Source organism: Thermobia domestica, chromosome 5 (assembly GCF_964235325.1).
Source record: "Thermobia domestica chromosome 5, izTheDome1.hap1.1, whole genome shotgun sequence".
Lineage (NCBI taxonomy): Eukaryota > Metazoa > Arthropoda > Insecta > Zygentoma > Lepismatidae > Thermobia > Thermobia domestica.
Genome location: NC_137458.1, coordinates 59,506,976 through 59,532,647, shown reverse-complemented (window position 1 = coordinate 59,532,647; position 25,672 = coordinate 59,506,976). Strand labels below are relative to the sequence as shown.

General features: G+C 35.0%; 1 protein-coding gene across 1 annotated transcript in view; it reads right to left on the bottom strand.

Moving 5' to 3' along the window:
* The window catches only part of LOC145685101 (lipase member H-like), an 81,790-nt gene that overhangs the window by 46,045 nt on the left and 10,073 nt on the right, over positions 1-25,672 (bottom strand). Inside the window, exons 2-4 of the mRNA XM_081757446.1 lie at positions 23,314-23,519; positions 12,057-12,202; positions 7,867-8,115 (exon numbers count right to left, since the gene is read on the bottom strand). Coding sequence (XP_081613572.1) covers positions 7,867-8,115; positions 12,057-12,202; positions 23,314-23,519 — 601 coding nt within the window. The remainder of the gene's footprint in view (positions 1-7,866; positions 8,116-12,056; positions 12,203-23,313; positions 23,520-25,672) is intronic.

The window sequence follows — 25,672 nt, the reverse complement described above, 5'->3', positions numbered from 1 at the left end:
TTCGTATTCAATCCGTCCAAACGAAAAGGGAATACAGTGCGACCAAGATCTTCAACATCTAGAAAAACATTTATTAACTATAAATGCTCCTGATGCTTCGCAGCTTCTTGGGCTACGAAATTTAATTGAAGGAGAGTTATCGAGAGATAGCATTAGTGTGGACCAGCAGATTCGGAGGTTGGATACTGATCAGGGATGTCCAGAAACCTCTTCCATCACGCATAAGTCTGTGGATAGTGATCAAGATGGTTTACATCGTAGATCTTCAGTGGACTTAGCGATGATTTCGACAAATGTTGGTGACATTGAAGATAAGAACAATTCCAAAGAAGATATGAATTGTGACACCGGTTACCAGACTATTCCGGATTTAAACCTTTCAGAGAAGGATCCCAAGATTAAGAAACAGAAACCATCGAAGAAGAAGAAGAAGCCAAAGAAAAAGAAGACAAACATTATGGATTGTGCAAATGAACAACAGATTAAGCACGATCATAGTGTTATGTGTGAAAAGGAAAAGAAGAACGTTGTTGTAGTTCCAGCAGCGACTTCAAAAGTTAAGCACATTGAACCATCTAGTTCTTCGGAAGCTTCTGACGTGGACGTCGAGCAATCAGAGAAATTCCACGACTTATTGAAGAAGAATAAGAAATATATTGGGGAGGAAATTATTCGTAATCCAGTTAATAGTTCTGATCGATTCCAGCAGGTGAAAAACCCAGAAATCATACAGGTGAAAAACTCTAATCGAGAATCGTGGAGTTTTCGGAATCCTGATATAGATTATTTCATGGGTTCGATAAGAGCTGAGTACTCTGACGTTATTACGAATAGAATCGGGTGTATAAAGGGTTGTATAGGCAAATTATATCTGTCCGATAACAAACCTTTTAAGCAAAATCCATTCCCTGTGCCTAAGAATAAAGAAAAAGAATTTGATGCACAGATTTCAGAATTAGTTAGGCAGGGTATATTAATTGAAGTAGACCATTCGAACTATGCCAGTAGTTGTTTCTTGGTGAAGAACAAGGACAACAGTTATCGTATTGTAGGGAACTTTGTTAAAGCAAATGAGCTTATTGTAAATGATCCTTTCCCGTCTCCGAACATAGAAGAATGTTTAGCTGGCCTATCAGGCAAGCAATTCTATTCAAAGATTGATCTTAAGAAAGCATATTTTCAAGTGGTACTTGATCCTAGTTCACGTGACATCATAACAATTGTTACGCCAAAGGGTTTTTATCAATTTACGAGTCCCAGTAGGTATTAAAACTGGTAGTAACATTCTTAATAGAGTGATGCATAAAATACTTGGAGATTTGGAAGGGGAATGAGTACGATCTTATTTTGATGATGCTCTCATATTTTCAGATACGATAGAACACCATAAAAAGACTATAATTAAGGTATTAGAAAGATTTCGAGAATATAACGTTACTATATCTCCGGATAAATGTTTGTTCTTTCAGACTACGATAAATTATCTAGGTTACATTATTACCGGAGATCAGATGGAAATCGACCCGGCTAGGGTTTCAGCAATTAGAAATATACCACCTCCACGGAATAGGAGAGGTCTTATGAAGATCTTGGGGCTTTTCAGTTATTACGCGAAATTCGCTCCTGAGTTCCAGGAACTGATGGGACCTCTCAGTGAACTTAAATCTCCTAAGAATAAATTTGTCTGGAGTCCTGAACACCAAAGGATTCTAGACAAATTAAAAGATATAATGGTGGATAATATTGTGTTAAAGACCCCAGATCTAAATAAAAGATTTGTATTAAATGTGGACGGATCAGGAAAGAGCATAGCTGCTTGTTTATCTCAGGAGAACAGTAACGGGGAACTTCAACCTGTTTGTTTCTTCAGCAAAAAATTATCAGAAGCAGACAAACATAGAAGCATATACGAGATAGAGTTTATAAGCCTAGTAAAAGCTATGTCCCGATTTAAACACTATTTGGTTAAAGAATTTGACGTCCTGACAGATAACAAGGCTTTGACTTGGATATTAAGTAACTCAAAGCGTCTATTAAAGTATGGCCCTCTTGTTGAGACATTATGTCAGTTTTCATTTAAGATCAAACACGTTAGGTCTGCAGATAACGTGATAGCTGACACACTCACAAGAGTTTACGATCCATTTGAGTTTAGTTTAGTAGACGGACCTTTGGGGTTAGCGGCCTTTGATAGCAACTTAAGGTTAGCTCATAGATGGAAGTTGCCTCTGATTCAGAAACCAATAGAAGATCTTCAAAGAGAAGACCCAGAATTGAAAGCGATAATTGAGAGATTAGAAAACGGCGACATCATTTCTGGTTTTGTTTTAAACAAAAAGATACTTATGAAGAAAACCAATTCAGTTCACAACCCTTTTAAGATTTTTTTCCCTAAGGCTCTTCGTAGAGTTCTGATAGAGTACTATCATGATGACAAGCTTGTAGGAGGTCATTCTGGTACCTATCGGACTCTGAAAAAGCTAATGAAAAGATTTACGTGGGGAAATATGAAAGAGGAAGTGTCTGAACATGTTAGATGATGTCATAGGTGTCAGCTTTCAAAGGAAGAGAATAAAAGAAAGATGGGGTTACTGATATCAGAATATAGTAAGAGGATTGGATCCCATTGGAACTTTGATATTATTGGTGTATTGCCTAACTCTAAGGGGTATAGGTATATATTAATTGGGGTTGATAACGCTAGCCGATTTGTAGTGCTAGAGAAATTGAGAGCGTTATCGTCATCCTCAATAATGGACAAAATGTCTAATATCTTCAGTCGTTTAGGATATCCAGAAGCTATTTCCACAGATAACGCTTCTGTTTTTATTTCTGAGTTCTTTAAGAAATTCTTGTTCGGACTGGGGATAAAACATATTACATTAAGTCCATACCACCCTGAGGCGAACGCAGCGGAGCGTTTTATAAAAAACGCTTAAGTCTTGTATTCGTGCTTATTTTGCAGATAAGCAACATCTATGGTCGACTCTAATACCAGATTTACAGTATACGCTAAATATTAGCGAGCATTCCGGTCTTAAGATGTGCCCTATCGAAATATTTTTAGGACGTATTTCTTACACACCACTAGAAAATCGATGGGACATCTCAGAAGCAACTATAGCCGGAAAGTCAGCTAAAGCTTTATGGATGGTTGCCATAAAGAATATGGAAAAAAGCTGAATTAGAAGGAAAAGATTCATGCTGCAAAGAAGAAGAGAGGGAGCGTTCCAGGTAGGCGACAAAGTACTAGTTCGAGCGCATGTGAAATCTTCCTTAGAAGATAAAGTTGCTAAATCACTTAGTGATAAATTGAATGGACTATTTATAGTCAGGAGGTTCTTGACACCAAATACTGTTCTAATTTCGGACGAGAACGATAATCCTGATTCGTATAAGCGGAGTCACGTCTCCGAGATTAAGATTTATCGGGTCCAAAGACATTGAGTAGTAAAATGGAAAGCTGGAAGCGAAAATTGGAAATGAAAAATAGAAAATTGGAGAATGGTAAAAATGTGTATATAATAAAATTTCAAATTAAAAAGTTACTACATAAATTGTATATAATTATTCATATATTTTAATCACGGCCGTGATTATCGAAATTTTTGTATATAGAGTATTGTATATAATAATTAAATTTTATCCTTTGTATAGAATATAATGTAGTAGTTAGACGTATATATATTTTTCTGTGAATTTAAGAAATATTTATGAAATTATATTTTGTATATTAATGTTAACTTTCTATATTTATAGATACCATTATTATCAAAAATTCTGGAGCAGAATTTTTTTTTTTGTAAAGGCCTGGTGAATGTGCCGTGTCGTCTTCGGAATGAGGTTGACTGAGGAATGAGGCCGACGAGTATGGACACGACACAAGAAGAATTTAATCCAATGAAGGATAAAAGCAATGTAAAATAAATTGAGTTGATCAATAGACATTGTAAGAGTCACTATGGGTTGTGTTAGATTCATTGGTTTTGACTTATTATGTTTTCTTTTTAAAAAAAAGAAAAAGTAAAAAATGTCGGAAGGAAGGAAGAAAAAATATTGAAACTGTTTAAGTAAAGAGAGTTGGTAAGACTGTTAGAGGAAAGATTGCAGTCGCGAATTGTGGGCGTGGTCTATAAAAACCGAATCTACAAGCTAAAGTGGGTCCCGTGCCTACTTTACTTGTGTTCGTAATTAATCAACCGGAAGGTTGCCCTTCTGTTTCGTAGTGGTATTGCCGGATGATTACTCTGTTCGTATTGTATAGCTGGAAGAGTGTCAAAACGGAGTTCCAGTTTAACGAGAGGATTGTGCAGTCAATGGAGTTTTGTTTCGTTTCGGCAGGGTTTCTCTTTTGAGAATTGTTTCATCGTTGATATTCCTGTTTGTGTGATAAGTGTATTATCGTCGACTGTCGATGAAATCACATTGGTGTTATGTCAGTTAAATAACGAAGTGATCAGTGGAAAAAGGAATGTTTTATTCCTTGTCTATTCAATTCTCGCAAGCAAACTTAGCTGCAAGTCAAACGGGCTCTTTTTGTTTCCTCGTTTTGTGGCCGCTAAGTAATGAAAGTGAATAGTAGAGTGAAAGTTTTCTTTCATAGTGATTTATATGCTTGTGAAATAATAGCACAGAGAGTTATTTGCTTTATAAGCTTATTCTTTCTTTTTCTGTTAATTCTGTGCAGAGGAATAGTGAGTTTTAAAGAGCAGTGCTTGTGGGGCCTATTGTGCCAAGTGAAAGCCCGCTTAGATCACATTATTAGTAATTCATATCGGGCACTAGCTGGTGTAGTTAGCTTAAATACCAGATATAATTCTTTCTTGCTTTACATTTTCGTTCGGAAACTAAGGCATAGAAGGATTATTGAAAGGAATTACTTTACATTCTAAAACTGACGTTTTTTCTACCAATCTGATTTCAATCGAATATCCGAAAGCTCAGACGGAAGCCTGACTACCGAAAGAGAGCGAGCATTACACATAGAAGGTAATCTATACTATAAACAAGTCAAGGTGAGTGTAATTTTTGACTTATTACAAGTAGTAGCTGTGACTTGTCTTATTCTGTGTATTGTGAGGTTGTCAGAATTGAAATCCACTTCAGGTTGTATTGCTAAGGGAATTCCATCATTTTTTCACCCTTAAGAAAATTTCTAGAATTTTATGGAATTTTTCCATCTTTTCGGAGTTAAGTAGTACGGGGGACAAAAGTGACCAATTATTGAAAAACCTTAAGAATTCCAATATTTCCAGTTTAATTTGGATTCTTTTACAGTATATGGTTAATCTTCATTTTATATGAAGAGTTCCGATTATTTTGCCGTTAAGAAACTAGAATGCAAATATTTTTTCCTCTAACATTATCATTCCACTTTATTGAAAAGAGTCAAGAAAGATATTAAAAAGGTATTGATTAATAATTGTGTGAAATGTTGAATAATATATGTTTAAGTTAAGAATCGAGATTCAACATTTTCATTCCACTTTTATAAAAATTGAGACTGAGAGTTCATATAATAGATGCATTGTTTAATACATCATAGAGCCATATTGTATAGACTTATTTGCTTGAAATTGAATATTTCAGTAATAAAAATCTTTATTAGAATTCGTAAAGAAAGAGAAATTTAGATGCGCGCTTATAAATTGTTAGTTTGATTATCTTTATGAATTCAGGTAAAGTAACGTTTATAGAATCATTGAGAATCATTGATATTTAGAGGAACTTAGCTTAACGTATTGCATTTGTATTTTCTTGCATAATAGAAGATTCATTTAAGAATATTTGGATATTTACTATTTAGAATTCAAGTTTATTAAAGAAACATTTTTGCCTATAGATTCACTCAGGTATTTTGATAGTATAATTTTTTTAATATAAATTTTTTGGTTGTATTTTTTTTCAATAGTATATTTACACTATTCTAACGCAATAGTGCAAATATACAACCCAATATTGTTAATAAAATTGTTATTGAAAATTGAATTTTTGTTGTCATTTATTTAGTATATAATAATTTGTTTTCCTATTTATTTTGGATTTACTGTTGTTTCGAAATATTGGAATGATAATTCACTTTCACACTGACTGGATGTACGATGGAGAATTAAATCTTCCGGTTCAAAGTCCCATCGACTAGGCGTTAATCGGATTGCATTCGGTCTGACGATTATTATTATTATTATTATTATTATTATTATTATTATTATTATTATTATTATTATTATTATTCGAATGATAATGGTTGTCGGACTGAGAGCTTTCTGTGTATGCTAGGTGGAAGGGGTGTTACACGCATAAACTGAAGAATCATAAGAGGCTCGTTAGGACAGAGGTTAACAATATCAGGGTACAGGCAAGGATAAAAGTGAGGGAGAAGGCGAAGGGACGCCGTCCGCTCTCTTCTATAGAATATCTAGTGGGGCTATATAGTCCCACTAGATAGTGGGGCTATGAGCTATGTAGCCCCACTTTCAAAAGTTATAATGGACAAAAAAAAGATGGGTGATGTCGTGACGTCATGTATTTCCCCTTGTAACGTATATTGTGTTTGTAGAAGGAAAAACTCAAGAATTGTAACATCTTGTAAATAAGCGGTTACGTGATTTAACTTCTGCCGTTAGATGTCACCTCTGACTAGTAGCGGAGGGAAACAGGTCTAGAGAAAGTTGTTTCGTATATTTTACATTTGTTGTTCTCCATTTTTGGGGTTAGAAATAAATAATTGTTTTGTTAAAAATAGTTTTTGTGATATATTTCCTACATTATAAAGTAAGATTAATTGCTATTAGTATTAAAAAAAAGAGGGATTTTTGATTTTCTCTCCTGCTTAAATAAGAATGCTTATGCTTAAACGAACATGTGCTTGGGGTTGGTTTGGTGACTGGTAGTAGGGTTTGCCTGAGTCTGGTAAATGGGTCACTGTTCACGGGGCAAGAAATATTTCAGTGTTGCCCGTGGCCGAACTAGCCACAAGAACATATGATATGTGTGACACCCTACCTTTTCAGATTCATTTTTAGCCCTGGGTGCAGGTACTCCACAATGTAGTTTCAAACGAGATAAAAAGAGCTCACGCAAGCATTACTGAACAGGACATATGTGTATTATAAAACTTCGTTAAGACGTACTCTTATGTTTCAAACTAGCAAAATTTACGTGGATGATTTGATGTGTACGACATTTCAATATTTCTGTTTTTTTGAGAACTAAGTAGGCTCGCAGACGCAAGGTGTGTTCGCTAATAATGTTACTCATATAGCGGTAATCGTTATCATTAACACAAAATATCACTACTGCTATTAATTGTACTTCAAACCAGGGATAAAAATAGATCTGAAAAAGTAAGGGAACGCATGGCGTCAAGCCGTCCCCCATGAATATCATTACCCATCTAGGAAGTGAGGGACACCATACATATTTTTTGGAAGTGTAGTATTTTTTTTAGATATTTTTGGAATGGCGCCCCCTGCGTTCCCTCTCACTCTTACCCATATTTCAAAGGCTTTGTGCTCTTCTGACTAATAAATAAAGATAATCAGAATATTAAAAATTTAAGATTATTGAAATGAAATATATGTAAATTAAGCTAATGGTTTTATTTAATAATGCACTGTAAGTTTTGAGAATTAAAGTTTTGTATGAATCTAAAATATATGTGCCCATGCATATTCATTTTAATTACTTTTGGGGGGAGTAGCTCTAAGATCTTATTTTATTCACACATAGCAAACTACATATTCTCTTTTTTCTACTTTTAAATGCATTTGGAAATAAAGTAACATGCCTTGAAATAAACTTTTCCATATATTATTTCTTTTGGAAAAAAAATAATAATTTGCTGAAGTGGAATTCAGTACGTACCTGTAATCCTAGGTAATTTTCCTGATTTCACATATTTTCCTACAAATCCAGCCGTCTGTCCTCCAAGACTAAAGCCCATCACTCGAAGACGGTTTATGTCGAATCCTTTACTTACCAAACTGTCAATAAATCGAGCGATAATCTTAGCAACGGTACGAGTATTATTTGCTGCACGTAGGTAATCAGGACCCGCTGCCAATTTTCCCCAGTCCACCACAATAAAGTTGCAATCCATTCTTTTGAGAAATGCTATAAAATATTGAATTTAAAAACATGTAGTCAAAACATTTAAAATATCTCATGTTTACATGATTTCACATATAGTAATACTCCGAACAGTTTCTCATGCATATATGGTTAGTGTACGCACTTTTAGCACAGGAGACCTGGGTTTGATTCCCTGTGTGGGGGCTCATATGGTTGGGATTCCACGTCAGCCTGTAGGTCCATGTCTTATATAGCGTCGGTGCTAAACAGAACTAAACTCGAAATCAACCAAAACATCAATCAAGTAGTCCCCTGACTAACGTAACGTATTCTGATACTCATTAAAAAACTTCAATTTTACGTGGGGTACGTGATGTATGTATAAAATTAATATTTTATAAATGAACCTCTAGTCTATGGGGTGCAAACGTATGAGCAATATAGAAGTAACATGTGAAGGCTATTTTATATATTTTCTTTTATATTGTAAATTAATATATATTATGTTCTTGCATACTCCAATGTATGCCAAAGATGTATAAGCCACTAAGAAGTTCACACTCGCTAGTAGTTGTCGTTTTTTAGATTTATTACGTAACTGTGAATGGCGTAATTTGTGTATTACGTAAGTCATAAGGTTACTCTAACCTACGAAATCTATTTCTATCAAATCTCGTTTTACTATGCTGGTCATTCTCATTTTCTCTGAAGATGAAAATAAAAATATTACTATTTTGAATGATAAAACATTTCATTCTCATAAAAATTATGTTAAAGATTTGGCCCATACAATAAATAAATTTAAGAGCAGATAATTATAACGTTATACCCGAAGAACAGAGATTTCTGGGATGAACACCTGGTGTAAAACATCTTGAATTGTTACGTTGTGGCTTAAGAAATTGATGCCCTATTTGAATTTTGAACATTTGCATTGAGCTTCATTTTTGAACAAAAAATCTAATGAAATTGTTTAGAAAAATCTTTAGTCTGTACATATACATTACATAATTTGTACAAATACATTACATCCATGCTCGATGTGAATACGAATTTGAGTTTTCCAGAATTATGCTCCTAAACGGAAAAAGAGGGGCAATTTCTATAATTTTCAAATTTCTGATTCTTTCTTGAGACAATAACCACTGTGAGGATTCGTTAAAATAGAGATGTAAATTTTGAAATTTTCTGAAATGATACTGAATTAGGGTTGTCTGACTAATTACGAGTTGCTGCTTCTATAGTTCTGTAAACGGCTACGCACAACTAGGGCATGTGCTCATGAAGTCTACGGAAGTGGTCCAAATGTGTTGCTTGAAAAACACCTTCCAGACTTTGCCACAAATCAAGAACATTGGAAGTGAAAGACATATTTTGCGTAAGCTTTCCACAGTATCTCAGACACATTCATGGGATTTCATTTCAGCGTTCCTAGTGGCCAATTTAGCAGGGAGAAATTAGTGAAATGTTCTTCAAACTAGTGATAGACAACTAGGGTCTGTGACAGCACCAGTTGTCCTGCTGGTACATTTCATTTCCGTCCAGATATCAGAAAAATATGATGGAATGTAACATCGTACGCGTAACATTAGTAACATCGTAGCTACTGGTCAACGCACCTCGACATAACGAAACTGCGTGGTAAGTGTACCGAAGATTCCAACTTTGCCAAGAGAAAACACCCAGGAGCACCACGATGATGCGATCATGATATTGTAGTCGTCCAACAGGGCAGGCAAGATTCATGGCTTCAGGTTTTGGCGCTATATTCGTAGCCTATGTTCAGCAAATACCATCGAAATCGAGACTCACCATTCCATGCTATTCACTTCGAATCGTGAATAGTCCAATCATGGAGTTCTGTAGCTCATGCAAGACACTGAGCTTGGTTGCGTGCAATGAGGACTGACAGTTTCTGAAGAAAAGTGTACAAAGTTCGTCTACTAAGTGTCCAACTGTACTCCTCATACTCGGTTGAGTGGTCAATTGGACTAAGATTTTGTTACGTTGACTGTATGATGCGAATAAGTATTCGAAGATCAGTTTTATCATTCAAGGCTACTTGTTTCTTGCATTTGCCTAATTTCTCTTACTCTTTCTTTAACCACTATTCATGTATTCTTGCCATACTTATGGATTGAAGAAACCCTATTTCTCATATAAGTCCTGAAATTAAATACCGGTATCTCATACGTGGAGCATTTATTATTTGTTCTCGATCGAAAGGGTGTAAATCCTCCGTTTTACCCATTCTATAACGCTTATTAATTGTTTCGAGAGGACTTCACTTCCAGCCATACATATATACCAGGGGCGTCATTTCAGACTTCGCTTGGGGGGGGCAAGAGCACTACAGACATAAGACTTCCACGTTTTGTACTAGTATATTAGTAGACAATCTATTAAAGTATATATATTCCTCAAATTCTTGGGGGGGCAATTGCCCCCTCCTTCCCCCCTAAATGACGCCCCTGATATATACAGGTACATATGTTGCCATATACTATGGCAGTATGGCATCGTCCTCTTATTCGCCGCACTATGCTACTTCAGTGTATAAACTTGTAAATATAGCTGAACAAGGTTTCAGCGTTTTCGAATATTTCACCTCTAAAGTAGGATATGGGGGAAATTCATACGTTCTTCAAATATCCTGTTTTATACGTATTAACCCTTTTAGGATTTTTGGTAACTTTTGTTACCATGGCGTAGTATCTTCTTTGACCGCTCATTTAGGTTTTGTAACAGATATTTAAGCCGCTTTTTAATTGTTCAGTTCAAAGATGGAACAAAGAACACTCCAGATGTGTTTTGGAATCGGATGGTCAACTTGGCGGCACCAAGTGGAGGTGGAGAGGCGTGATTTTTCTTTTCTCTTAAGACAAATTTCGAAATTTTTCACGCCTTCAGTTTTTCAAGATATCGAATTGAAACTTTGCATACATATTCTGTATAACTTAGGGTATTTCTCAATTTTTTGAGATCCCGTCGTGAAACCGGGGTCGAGCCCGAGGGCGCAAGTGTTCCGAGGAGGTGATTTTTTAGGTGTATGATACGGACATGTGAGTAGTACCAATGGATAGGGCTCGTTGTACTAAGGTAAATAGCGTTTGAGCCATGACTCTAGACTAAATAGTAATGACGCAGTAAATTTTTATAATTTGCTGTATATATAGGGCCTAAATTCAGACTTTCAACAAATATATATACGAAAAAGTGGATCACCTTCAGACTTTAAAAAATTTCTCCCGGCCTTAGTTTTCAAGATACAAGATTGAACTTTTGCACACGTATTATGAACATAACATCATAATTTTTATAAAAATTCAGATCCCTACTTGAATCCACGCCGGGCCAGAAAGGCGTAAAAATTTCAAAAATGTTTTTTCCCGATTTTCCCGTTTCTGATGTACGCACAAGCGAGTTTATTGTATTCTCTACCATTAAAAAAAGAAAAACGTGGTATGAACCATGATCCTATCATAAATAGTAAGGAAGCAACAGCTGTTTGAGTGAAAGTCTAAAATTTACTTCAAAAAGTGGAAATCCTAAATGTTTTAAATGAGACACTTCTCTTGCGAACAACATATATGTTTTATAGAGATGTACTCGGGATATCAGCCCGGTGAAGTCCCTTCTGACTTCACCTGGCTGATATCCCGAGAACATCTCTATAATATTCGGCGCCAGGAAAGCTTCAATTCTTATTTCAACATATACAGTATTTCTGCTAGTCACCTACAATTATAAATAGTTTAATGCCATACTTGTGGAAATAATCAAAAGCACGTTTAGGTTAGAGTAAAATCATATTTATCGAAGGAAATTGCGTGCTAAGGCTCCTTCAACATTTTCTGGATAATTTGGAATAGAATTCCCTGAATTTTGAATTTTTTAATACTGTAACATGTCAAGATTTTTTAAAATTTTCTCTTTACACTGATGCCTTGTGAGTTACCACTGTGCTCTCAAATATAATTTACCATCTCGCATATTTGTAAGGGAAAGCCTTGTTCCGTCTTCAAGAAATCCATGAATATCAATTACAGTTGGTCGGTTCATGTCGAAATTAGTGTTTTCTATTTTGTCAGCATTCTTCCTTATCAGCTGATACCCTTTTGGATTTTTCCTGGAAATGAGAAAAATATACGTAATTAATTGTTAATTGACCAATAACTACATTTTATAATTGAAGAAATCTTAAGGTTTTATTGAACAAAACAGGTCATTCAAACCTGTCCTGATTCAATTGTATCCAATCTAATTCTTCTTTCTTCCCTAAATACGACCCATTCTTTTATTATCTTTGTATCATTTGTTTTCCCAAGGTTCTCTTTTCTTCATGCCAGCGTTTGTTAAACTTTTAGCATGCGGATCACAAGCTATCCCGAGGCTTAGCATTGTGATCTTCTTAGATTGAACATCGATTCAAAAATAAATAAATAAATAAATAAATAAATTGCGTATCACAGAATATAAATAGTTGGGAATCTCTAACAAATATTGATTATCAGTTTATAGAATTTCATAAGGTAATGATTGCACGAATTCTAATAGCTTGTATCGTAATTCAATACTATCAAGAATATATTACAATACGACTACTATCAGTACTACTACTACTACTACTACTACTACTACTACTACTACTACTAATAATAATAATAATAATAATAATAATAATAATAATAATTTGAAATATTCGCGATAACCTTTAATTATTCAAAAAAGTGCGTTTTTCTTCTATTAATATATCACGACCAGCGAACAAGTGCAGATGGTCGGTTTTGCAACCAAAACATAAACATTTATGTTACCAAACGGTTAACTTGTAACTAATCTTTCACAGTTCTAATTGTCCTGTTTGTAATAAACAACTTGACGCATATGTTAAAATTAAGATAAATACTGTTTCAAAACTTTTGACCTGTCCCAACTGTACTAACTCAGATACAATCTACCTTGAAACAAACTCCTGTTCCTTCATAAATCATGTGCCAAGTCACATTGTAATATATCGAATAGTTACGAGGGAAAAACGTAGCCAATCCTATTGGAATATCCAAACTTTTATACGGAGCAGCATTGGAAATTACTTTTCCCTCGTAACTATTCAAGGTATTGCAATGTGTCTTAAAGAATACGTGACGAAGGGACAGGATTATATTTCAAGATAGATTGTGTCCGGGTACGTGTAGTCTAGGCTATCCCAGAGGCGCAAAATCTCCCGAAAAGGATTTTGAGGTAAATTTTACGAATTCGTGACCGTCAAGGACATATATGCAAGGAAACACCTGAAATCTTGTTCCATTCTGAAAAGAATTATGTATGAATAGTGTTGTTATTAAAAAATATATATATATATTATTTCAGCTCGAATTTTTTCTTGTTTCAACCTCACATTTTGGATCTTCGACAAGATTGGAAAATACTTTCGTTTTCTTCCTAACTATTCAATGTATTGTAATGTAATTTGACACATGAATTACGAAGGAACAAAAGGATATTTCAAGGTGTATTCTATCCGGATACATGCAGTTGCGGTTAGTTCAGAGGACCCGAAAGGGGTGTTTTTGGAGGGAAATTTTCCACATTATCTTAAATTTCCTTTTTTCTGCACGTCATATACCTGCGAATTTGGTTCTATTTGAAAGCTTGTTTTATCTTGAAAAGACATATGAACCATGACACTAGAATGAATAGTGCTAAAGCAGTAGATATTTAGCTGAAAATAAGGCTAAATGAAAATCCTGCTGACCCCTCTGACCTTTAATGACCTACTGGAAGCAAACACATCGTTAGAGGAAGCGACAAACGGTCTATAAATTCTCAGGAAGATTGATTTAATGGAATAATGACAGCTGTTGCTTTTAGACTCTTCGACTGAACGAATATGTGAAATTCAGGGGCCCGTCCCTGTAATAATTGTTAAATATGTAAGTTCAGATTATTAAAATAAATGGATAAATAAATAATAAACTAGCCACCAATTCCCTGCAATTATATGTAGCATATTTTAACACTTTTATTGGAAATTAAAATCACAACTGGTTAAAGTCCATTTTTCTTTGATTAAATTATATCTATGGATAAAAATACAGGAATTTTCACAGAGAGACAGGGGAGTTAGGTTTTATTAAAACAATACCGTACATCTGATACATTTAAGCTACGTGCATCTTGTGCTTCCAGTCTAAACTTCCAGTCAGTCCAAGTCAACGTACTACCATTATAAAGTCTAGAAAGACAGACACAAAGTTAAGACTAGGCTCATAAGTTTCAAAATTACACTTTGTATGAAAACAGCTAGTAGAATTAATTCTTTATCACCTGAATGTTAGAGATAAATTCAAAGGTAGGATTTAGGGGGAATTTCTGTTCCCATAAATGAAAGTTGCGAATTTGTTATATGCTGAAGTGATACTTACGCTTAAATCACAAATACGCTAATGTGTTACTTTTATTCCAACTCTACCAAAGGGATGGATTTCGATAATTATTCTAAAATAAAAATGTACTCTTATCAAATTTCACAAGACAATCCCGAAAGGCAAGATATCAAATCCCATAATCCTTTGGAACGTGCAGGAACTACATCTTCTTCGCCTCTCTTTCCACCAAGAAGGTTCGCATTTCTTAAAAAGTTTAATTTTTTTTTTAAGTTAAAGTTCTACGGTTATCCCATTTAGGTTAAAGGAGATGGGTGATCAATCAAAGTGAATGATGGTAAAATCAAATTCTTCGTGCTCTACCAAGAGTAATCGAACCTGGGATCATGTGCACCAAGGCACACGCGCTAGCTACTAGATCAACGGAGAGGACTTTTACATTTCTCGTGTGAGACTGTATTTGAATTCTTTCTTGGCTGAAACCTGAGAAAATAATTAGTGTTTGAACCGAATGATACATATAAAACATAAACACAATCATCGTTGAGTCCTAATCTTAACTTGAGTAGACTCAAACTTACAAGATATATCGCAATTCTCTAACATAGTGCTTTCCAACTTTTCCCTCGTGCGATACTCCCTTAGTACATAAAAGTTTACACGAGACCAGGTGCCTACCTAGGTTCAAAGTCAAAGTTTAAAGGCACCTCTGACGCAGATAAAACGCAACTATATTATTTACAAAAGTTACGAAGTTTTGATAGGATTCAGACCAGGTGAAATCCCCGATAGGTCACCCTGTACGACATCCCTCACTAGTTTTCCTCTACATATTAAACACTCCGATATGAGACACATCAGGCGCAAACAGATAAGGTCATTTGTAACATTACATTTTTGAAAAATTGCCGGACACACTGCAGCAGCAAAACTCTGTTCCCCGCTTTAGGCAGTAACTGCGATAAACACAACAATGATGCCCTCAGCCAAAATCGGAACTCTAATCCTGGTCAGATAATATCAATTTGAAATTAAGGTGATTTTAATTATTATTATTTTAAAAATATAAGTATAGTCATATATATTCACAATATTTAAAGTAAAACATATATGCCCATAATTTGTTTTGGAAGAAGACAAGATTAGGTTGATCTATGGAACATGCTGTCTAATAAAAGTGGTTCCTACTTGAAAAAAGTTTGAATAACACTTTACCAAGGTTCCTCAGTGGAATTTAATACCTTCTGTTGTATTTTTCTTAAGACGAGTGTGTTTCACTGATTTTCAACGTGCTTAAGGAAAACAAACATACACTAATAGCATAGGCGTAGCCAGAACTTTATATTTGGGTGTGCACAAAGAAAACAAAATTTGATCTTGTATCTTTTTAATACCTTTGTAGCTTTACAATACAATCACTTGCTCTTTAACTGCATCGATGTTTTTAAAGGAAGATAAATTCACTATGTGACACGGTTGAAAATTTCCGGGTATATCTATGTAGTAGAAAAAAAATCAAATTGCTTAGAAATTACACACACACAAAATGTTCATAAATCTTACAAATAAATACATTAAAATGCACATAATCTATAACAAAAGACGTCTGTCAAAAGTTGCAGTATTCTTAAATTCATCAATAACCTCGTCTACATCAGTAGACGAAGGTCTTCTCTGTTCCACAAACAGCAAGAACAAGGCTTCCAATCTATCCTGCTTCTGAGTTGTTCTTATTAGTTTTAGCTTGGGTAAGCTTGGAGAAAGCCCTCTCACACGTTCAGCTTGCCACAGGTATAGAAGAGAAGTGCTGTATTACGGAGTAGAATCAAGTAAATATCTTCTTTCTATCTTCTTTCTTCAACCACTGAAACCACTCCTGTAGCGGAACAGAAGAGCTTCTATTTAGGTACAGACGATTTTCCTTTCAGAAGTCTTACTTCTGCTGCCATCTCGACGTCTGACAATTTGCATGTTCTAGCTAAGAGAATTACTTCTTCATTCTTTACATTCAAGTCAATCAGTTTTCTTACGGCACTGATGACCCGAATAGTTTCTTGACTAAATCTTTCACCAATACCGCAAACAATTGAGTCTGAAAGAGGATAATAACAAGAAATTTTCATCTCCTCTTCGTACAAATACTGCGAGTTGACTGATTTGTCAAGATTCTGCAATTTTTCGCCTCATCATTGGAGGAATTGAAATCTCCAGACTATCACATGTCTTAATAGCTTTATTGTAAAGTTCCATAAATTGAGATGAGTATCTCATGGATTGCGCATCATTCCGAAACTACTTACACTAGATACAGCCGAAAGTAGATTTGCATCTGGGTTTTGGAGTAACTCGCTAACCTTCACGATCATTTGTAGGACTGGATGTAGCATTGTGAGACAAAAGACGAGCTCAAACGATTTGACTTGTTGTTTTAGTCCATTCCCTTTTTCTCTCATATCATCCTGATGACTGAGTGATTTCTTTCAAAGCCAAAATAATTGCAGAGTATGTTTCTTTTCACTGCAGAAAGAGCTTCAGCACGGCGCAGCCGTCTCATTGTTGACAGACTTCAGTGTTCTTAAACTTACACCAATTTCCTGACATACTTTCAAAAACTGCATACCTTGACAAACTACCTTCAATGAAAGAGTAGAGGGGTTGAACTGTTCCGAAAAAAAATCTGAAGCTAATCTATTTTCGGGTCGCGAGCTACATGAATCTACAAGTACAAGATTCAGGCAATGAGCATAGTGAACGTACATTAATAAGCTGTTCTTTTCACTTCATTGGCACTCCAGATAGTGTCCCAGACATGTTCAAGCTCCATTGAAGCTAACAGAAAGAACGTTTTCCCTATGAATACCGAACTCTGACACTACTAGTGTTAACTTATTAAAATTGTTTGTGCATCTGCAGAATATAACTTACGAAGAGCCACTAAATGCTCAAGAGGTGACTGTTGTAACGTACCGTTACACTTTTTTAAAAAAAAGTAATATTCTTTGTCGCAGTTTGTATTATGTATTTAAAACACTAAGGAAATTAACTACTGTTAATTTACATTATCAAGACTTACAAGAAAAAAAGAAAAAAAATATAAAATGTAAAAAGATTTCCTTTCTCCCGTGCGACCTTACGGTCGAGGTTTTTTTCTCCCGTGCGACCTTACGGTCGAGTTAGGATTGCGTGTGGTGACCTTTGGTTCTTTGCGCATGACCGCAGCTGACTTCTCCAAGCTCCCACCTTTGTGTGGTAACTTGGAAGGAAGCTGCCCTGTGGATCGGATCATGGCTGGGGATTGCTGTACTCGTTACGAATTTGTACTTGTTGGATTGCTTGTGACCTCGCTTTGTGTGCTTGCATGTTTCTATGTGGTCTCGCTTTCCATGCTTGTCAAAATGGAGTTGCAGTGAAATAGGAATCCAGTCAGTTGATAAAGATTATTGGATTTTTCGACGAAATATTGTTATTATTTGAAGAACAGTGCAAAACAAGAATAATTTGTGCTATGAGGAGTGAAGTGTTGTTCGAGTTAATATATTACGTATTGGAATTGTGAGAAGTAAGCAATTTTTCGTGTGCTTATGTTAATTGCTGTTGGTTTGTTATAGCAGCTTTTGCCCTAGAGTGGTTTGACGAAATAATATTTTTTTTTTGAGTGATGTGTAAGAATATTATTTTTTTTAAATTAGTAATGGAACTGTATGCAAGAGAGGTAACTAATTCTTTTTCCTCTTGGGATATTAAGTGGGTCTGATTTCGGACTCCGGTGGTCCCCAGGCCCGGTGATTTCTCTTTATGCTATTTTCTCCTCATAAATGAAAATTATTCTTGTTTGCATGGAGTAGTCCAAAGTCAATTGAAGCCAGGAATTATTCCAGAGAGGTAATATATTACTAAGGAAAAAATGAGGTGAGTGTTAAAACTTTGTACTAAGTTAGTTCCTGTTTAAGTCCAATGTTTGTGACGTCTTGTGTGGGTTGTGTTATTGCCTCCAAAATTGAGAGTAATTGGCTTGCTTAATTCTCAAAGAATAAGGATTCATTACGGTTGTCCCTGTTCCAATTGAAAATCCAGGGGAAGCGAGGTGGAGGGTTTGGACCCAAAACCTCAGTTATATGAATGTTGTCTTTTTCAGGTTTGGTCACCAGAATCTGCGATTTCAAAAATTATTTTATTGGAATTATTACGCGTGAAGTTAAAGAAAAACATTAATATTTTTTTGATTAAAAATAATTAGAGAGGAAATAACTTGCTTGGAAATTAATATCCGAGTCTCAGGCATCGGAATATAAGTAATATAATTATTGAAAACGATATTTTTTTTCTGGATTTAAGGAAGTTATTAATTTATTTGTTGGAATATTAGCTGCTTTAATAATTTCTTGACTTGATCAGAGAGTACAAATACAGGAAGGAAATCTTTAGTAATAAAAAAGGTAGAAATAAATTAAACTTGTTAGTTCGGAAGCTTTAATAGGTAAAATTTAGGTCTGGAGAAGGTGAGGTCCTGGACTGGCTTCAAACGTTAGTGGATAATCTGGATTTGCTGCATTTAATGGAAGAGGTCCTAGACTGGCCTCCGACGTCTGTAAACTGAATCTGGAATTTTGTTACCTTTAATGAGAGAGGTCCTGGATTGGCCTTTGTGTGCATTGTGTCCAATGATAATTGAAATTTCATCCAAGAAGGAATTGACATAATTTTTTCTATACAATTAATTTTTTTACAAAAATAATTTTTTTGACTAAAGTTTACCAGGAAGAAGAAGAATTTTTTTTTTGAATCTGTATTATTAATTGTAAATAAAATTATAAATCTGATTTGTTGTGTTTCTTATTGAATTTATACTGTTTTATTGTGATTTTGCCATATTGCCAAACCTCTGGATTTTCATTCCACCAGTAATTCTTGAGCATGTATCTGGTCCGCGCAAAGCCCTTTCTGTTGGCTAGATCGTTCGACGTATTTCCCGCGTTGCAGTGATTGGGCCTGGATAGGGGCGTTACACTGTTTATTGGCATCTGTTCATAATGACCACAATTACTCGTTTCATCAGCGATAATGCACACGTTTGTACTAAGTAACGACATTTTCAACTTCTTTACAAGTACATTTTCCAAACTACGATTACATCATTCAGAATTTGTGGGTTTCAGTACCTGATTTTTTTTAAACCGCTGGTGAAGTGTTCCTTCAAAACGCTGTCATATTTGGAAATTAAATCTAGTACATCTAGAAATAAGCCATGTCGTGTGGTTCTTTATTTTTAGTGTGATCTCTCAATGGGTCGACTTCTTTTGTAAGACAAGAATTATGTTTATTAGTTTCTCATTGATTTATCGCTTTTGAAATCTTGTTTGTTCTTGCTTGGAAATAAATCCCTGTATTAAATCAGTTTTTAATTTCGAGAGTTCAGGAAAGAAAATTATCAGTTTCTACATTTCCACAAGTGCAGGTAAGTTTTAAGCAAATATCGAGGATATACTAAGCGAGTCAAATATTTCTAATAATCTGTACTTTTAGTAATTTTGCCCTGGAAAAAAGATACCGCTTATTTTTCTCTTTTCCAAATATCTGTCTTTAATTATCTTTGATAAAGCAGCCCATTAGGGTGTACATGGGCGCACCTGGTACATTTGTCACATTGGTATATTTGTCAAATGACTTGAAATACCCTACATTACATTTGTAAAGGCAAACGTCAGTTAGAATCGCGTAAATTGCACAAAAATGTCGAGCACCCTGCCATCTTATTTATAAACGGCAGAAACCGACCTCTCTCACGCCTTTGCCCTCCACTAGTCTACGGAAAACAAACTAAATCTACGAGCGCCATTAATGCATTATCTCTTCTATGTAGTTCGTATTTACAAGTATTATTATTTGTTGTAACAAATGACTAAGTTTACATTCTATACATTGTTACACCTGCATTGTCGCGCGGCCCCCATGGAGATCTTCGTTAAATCAATTTTCTCATAATTATTGTGCCATTTAGATTATCGGTAGTAAAAATGAAAAGGGTATTTTTTTTAGACCGTACCTGAAGAATGATTACAATTCTTTGTTTACTAAAATAAAATTTTAAATTGGTAAAAGCCAATATTGGTGCGATATATTGCATACTTGTATCAAATGTATATTCAAACTTTCAACACATGATGCAGAACAGAACGTCTTGTTTTTTAAATATATTCAGACTTTTCTTAACTATCAAAATATTTGGAGGAACCGAAGTTATTTGTGAGTTTGCTTATCATGATTGAACTGAAATATTACGACGTATATGCTATGCGGTGGTTGTCTTTGTAGTCAGTTGCTTAATGCCTTGTTCAGTTGAGTTGATTTTGAGTTTAACGTCCCGTTCAGCAGCGAGGTTATATGATACGTGGACCAGATAAGGCGATTTGTAATGAAGTACTATTTAGTACGAGAAGAAGAAACTATAAGAGGATCTTTTTATTCGGAAATATATTAATTCACAGGAACAGGAAATCAATGAATATTCCCTACCACTACCAGAGTGTTTCTGTATTTTTTAAATGTAACTTAAACTTTATTTTGTAAAGCAATTATTTTTTCTTTGAAAAAAGAGGATACACTTTCAACAGATGTTTACATTATGTTCGAAGTGATGAATCAAATAGAGAAGTCCGAATAAGACAACTTTCATGGATTTGAAGTTAATGATATTAGAACACTACAGAAACAGGAAAGCATATACTAACGAAAGACGACATAGCAGTTTATGACAATATTACAATATCTTAGTACGTACAATTTAGTAACAATGACAACGTGTATGAAACTTTGTGTGTACTCAATTTATGATAATTAACAATGTATTCACTTAAATGATTTCTCGGAGATGGAGATGAAACTTAAAAATTAATTTCCATTGAAATGAATTGTGTAAGGAGTTTTATGTTTTTAAATGTGTAATAACAGCACATAATGGGAAAGATATAATACTCTGTAATTGTAAATTCTGAAGTGTGATTTTTGACAAAGTAGTCGTAAAAAATCTGTTCAAAATAATGCATTATATATCCTTGCCATACAAGTCAGTAATATGCATATCGAACGAATGTTTAGTGTAATGAAAGGTTTAATGTTAGATAAATAATAGACAATGGAACAAATTATGACCGAAATTGAACTTAAGAATAATCTGACAAGATTTCTGCAAAACTGCTCTGGAAATTAGGATTGTTCTTGCTGCAGCGGTAAACTAAAAATATGAATAAGAAGGAGCCTCTACAACCACGAACGTTTTGTTTGCATTTAGTTTAGTACTGCATACCTTCGGCTAGCAGAAATGGTCGTGTTAGTAATAATTAATAGTGGTTAAATTAAAAGTTATGGTGGTAATTAGGTGCAAAAAGTTGCAGCTTAAACTTTATGTCCTCCATTACACACAAATCCCATTGATCAGCAAAAAGGCCTTCAGTTCAATCTGGAAGCCTTAACCCTGATAGACCTGGTGACCTGAAGACAACGAAATAGTTAGACATGAAGAATATTAAGAGGTGGCTATTAATGTAATCTTATTCTCTCTTTTTTCTTACTAAGAACATCATTTTCTTTCTTTTGTTTGCGTGTGGCTACGTGTCACAGTCTACAGTGAAATATAAGTGGAGCATGAAAATTACTGGAAAGAAAATCTACATATTTTCCACTTGAGAGATGTCAAAGGTAATTAAGTAAGCCTGACCAATTAGAACGCAGAACCAACGTTGGCAATTGGATAACCTATTGTTGTCCATGGTTTGGCCCAGGGGGCGATCCAGGGAGCGCGATCGGGGCGATCGACTCCCTGAGAAGAGGAAACTTTCTTATTTTATATATAAATAAAATTCATTCCAGAGTTGGGAGCTCTTAAAAGTAGCTCTAAGTAGCAGTATTACAACCCACCGCCCCCAGAAGTCCGCCCTGGATCCGCCCCTGGTTTGGCCTTCTGGTTATGCTAGATGATCTGCTGCGGCAACGATGAAAAGGTGTTGATGAATGTATATATATATATATATATATATATATATATATATATATATATATATATATATATATATATATATATATTATTGTGACGTTTGACTGCAAGAATTTCTTGAGTATTGTAAAAGGTAGAAGAATGGCATTGTTCCATAAACATTCACCGACTTTTATTCGAGTGTTCTTGTATTTTCACGGGTAGGAATTCACAACATTCACAATAAGTTCTCACTATTATTAACACGCTGTTACGTCGGGAAGCGCTCCATTCCTACAGATGACGATCTTGCGCTGTTCGGCGCTCCGTGACTACTAACCACAAAGACAACAGATGAAAATCGTGTAATGTTCAGTGCTGCCAACTTACTAGAATAGAAATGGCGGGCATTTCAAAAGTTCCATTCTTCATGGAACCACTTTTATAATAAATAATATAGGTTACGGGGACTTAAGACTGTAGCTGAAAAGTATAAAAACGTCAGTTGGAGAATGATCTACAACTTGAAGCCTGCAGTTGATATTGTTGTCGTGAGTTACTAAAATTTTATCTGTGGTAGGAGATTGAGTTTCGCCTAGATTTAGGTACATAGTTAACAATTTCGCCTAGATTTAGGTACATAGGTAAAAAATAGTATTTCTTTCAAAAATTTTAAAAATATAATTCGAAAATATCTGAGTTAAGTTATAACGTTACAATTGTGGGCCCATAAAGATACTTTTTTTTAAGAAAAAAAAAGGATAATGCAATCAAAAATTAAATTTCCCAGGTTAGAAATCGCTTAGAATTTTACCTAAATCACTGCAACATTGAACTCAAGTATGATCTTTATTTTGTAACATTAATATTGGGAAGAATTACCTTGTATACAATTGTAAGTGAACATGTTTCCGTGGATGTGTTGGATTCGTCCATTCCATTTTTATTGGCCAATATTTTTCACCTTCAGGAAATGCCAGAACATCTGGAATGAGAAAATTATCTGAGATTACGGTAAGAAAGTGAATGCAAGGAAAGATGTCTAATACCTCGGATATGTCTGTCGAAAGGTGATACAAACTTAGAAACTATGCGAGAAAACAACAAACAGTTATCTGATATGGATTCACTGTCCCCAGAATACTTTCCATCTCCTCTTTTAACCTTGTATTCAAGGCAGAAGTGGTACAATCTAAGCACTTCCTGTTTTATCGTTCATCAACAACAAGGATAAGAAACAGCGACAGGTGTTTGTTTGAAATGGATTCAGTGTCCCCTGTACGGGATCTACTTCTACCTTTATCTTCCTAGTAAAACCAGAAATGTTATAAATATAAATATATATTTCCGATTTCATTATTGATTTCCATAGAAACAAATAAGATATAGCGAGAAATGATTTTCTGATACGTAATCATCGTGGTAAAAATGCCTTTATCAAGAGAACGTGAGACCACACAATGATCTCTGATCACTCATCAAAATTAATTCGGTATTGGATACAATGTGTTGGATACTCACCATATCTGCCTGATTTTGTGACATTAGACTTCCACTTATTTTTCTCTTTTCAAACCTCTTTGAATGGCATAACTTTCAATCCAGTCTTTGAATTTGTTAATTATTTATTTTAGCTGTCAATTTAGTGAGGAGGATAATACAGATGAGAGAGTAAGCGACGCAATATAAAAAAAGGATGTAGTTAAAAGTAGGCGATGTGTGTGTAATGGTTTATTTTATGAGTTGCATTAGGTGCGGTAGACGAGACAACACTGAAGAGCTGCTAAAGTAACAAATGAAGGTTATCTGTCTCGGGGCAACTTGAGGCTAAAGAGCGACAAATGAAGACCTATATTAGTAGACGGAGTAATCACAAGTGCAAAGATGGATAAACACGAGAAGAATGAAAAGGCTGATATACATCTCATTCTAAATTTTGTGAGGACCATTAGTAGGAAGAATGTGAAGAATGCAGTGTAATGAAATCCTGGAGAGTACAGTATATATATATATCGAGGAAACGTCGTGAAGAGCATAAAGATTGGAGTGTTGAGAAACACTGGATTGTCGGAACTCATGCGCTTGGTAATGTATGTCATGTGTAAAGACTCTACACACGGTCTAGACTATTTGCGTTTCATCTAATACGTAAGTTGTGGAGACTGAAAAACAATTGCTTGTATTTTATCGAAATTTACAGTAAGTGCACTATTAATGAAACGAATTAGCATGCTGTACAACAGTCCCCAAGTGAAGAAATTAGATGCCTTTAGGAAACTAATAAACGATTACATCTGATGGCAGAGGTGGCATATTAGATATGTAGATAAGAAAGATCAGAGGTGACTAGACTGAGCGTTGAGATACACAAGAGTTTAGAAATATTAGATATGATAGAGTAGTATTGACATTGATATAGCCAATCCAAGTTGTGAAGAAGAACTGCATGAATCGTAACTAACTCATAGAAACGCGAAAACAGTGCCCTTATCGAGGACTTATTCTAATTAAATTGTAACGATTTTAATGATTGCTAATACTAGTGGTAAAACAAGGAAGTCGATCAAACAAGCTGATGGCAGACCAAAAGCAGGCTTGATGAATTGACATTAGCTTATGGGTGGCGAGAGAGTTATGAAGTCGATTTACAAGATTTGTTTGAAGATCATACTAAAGTAAGAAGTAAGTTGAATTAGACGATAAGATGAAAGAGCCTGATAAGTTTTATTTGGCTTACAAAACACCAGTATTTTAGCTACTTTCCATTGAGGATGGTTAAAGCCAGAAGAAGAATGAAATTATAAATTAAAGTGAGGAAAGTATAGAAGTTCGGTGTAATTCTGATGAGGACAATGTCGAAGACATACAGTATAGCATTTATATTGGAGTACATTGACAATGTCGAAAGAAGTGATTGGTGTAGTGAGAGGTTGTATAGCATCAATGATATGTCACAATGAGGATGTGAATGTTGATGAGTTCGATCTGAAAGGCATTCGATCTGAAAGACATTCCGAAAGCTTTGTTTTCGGAAGTGAATCGTAACAAGTTTGCCGTCTGGGAGCTGCATGATAGGGGGAAGCACGTGTGCTCAAATTAGCAAATTGTTGTAGGTATCGATAGTAGTGTCGCCATATGCTGAGCGATATGCTGTGAGCAATCAAGCCGAGTCAATTGATACCCAGAAAGTTAGACTTGATGCAGTTGTGTGAGAATTGTTTCGTTTAGAGCAAAGGCTCTA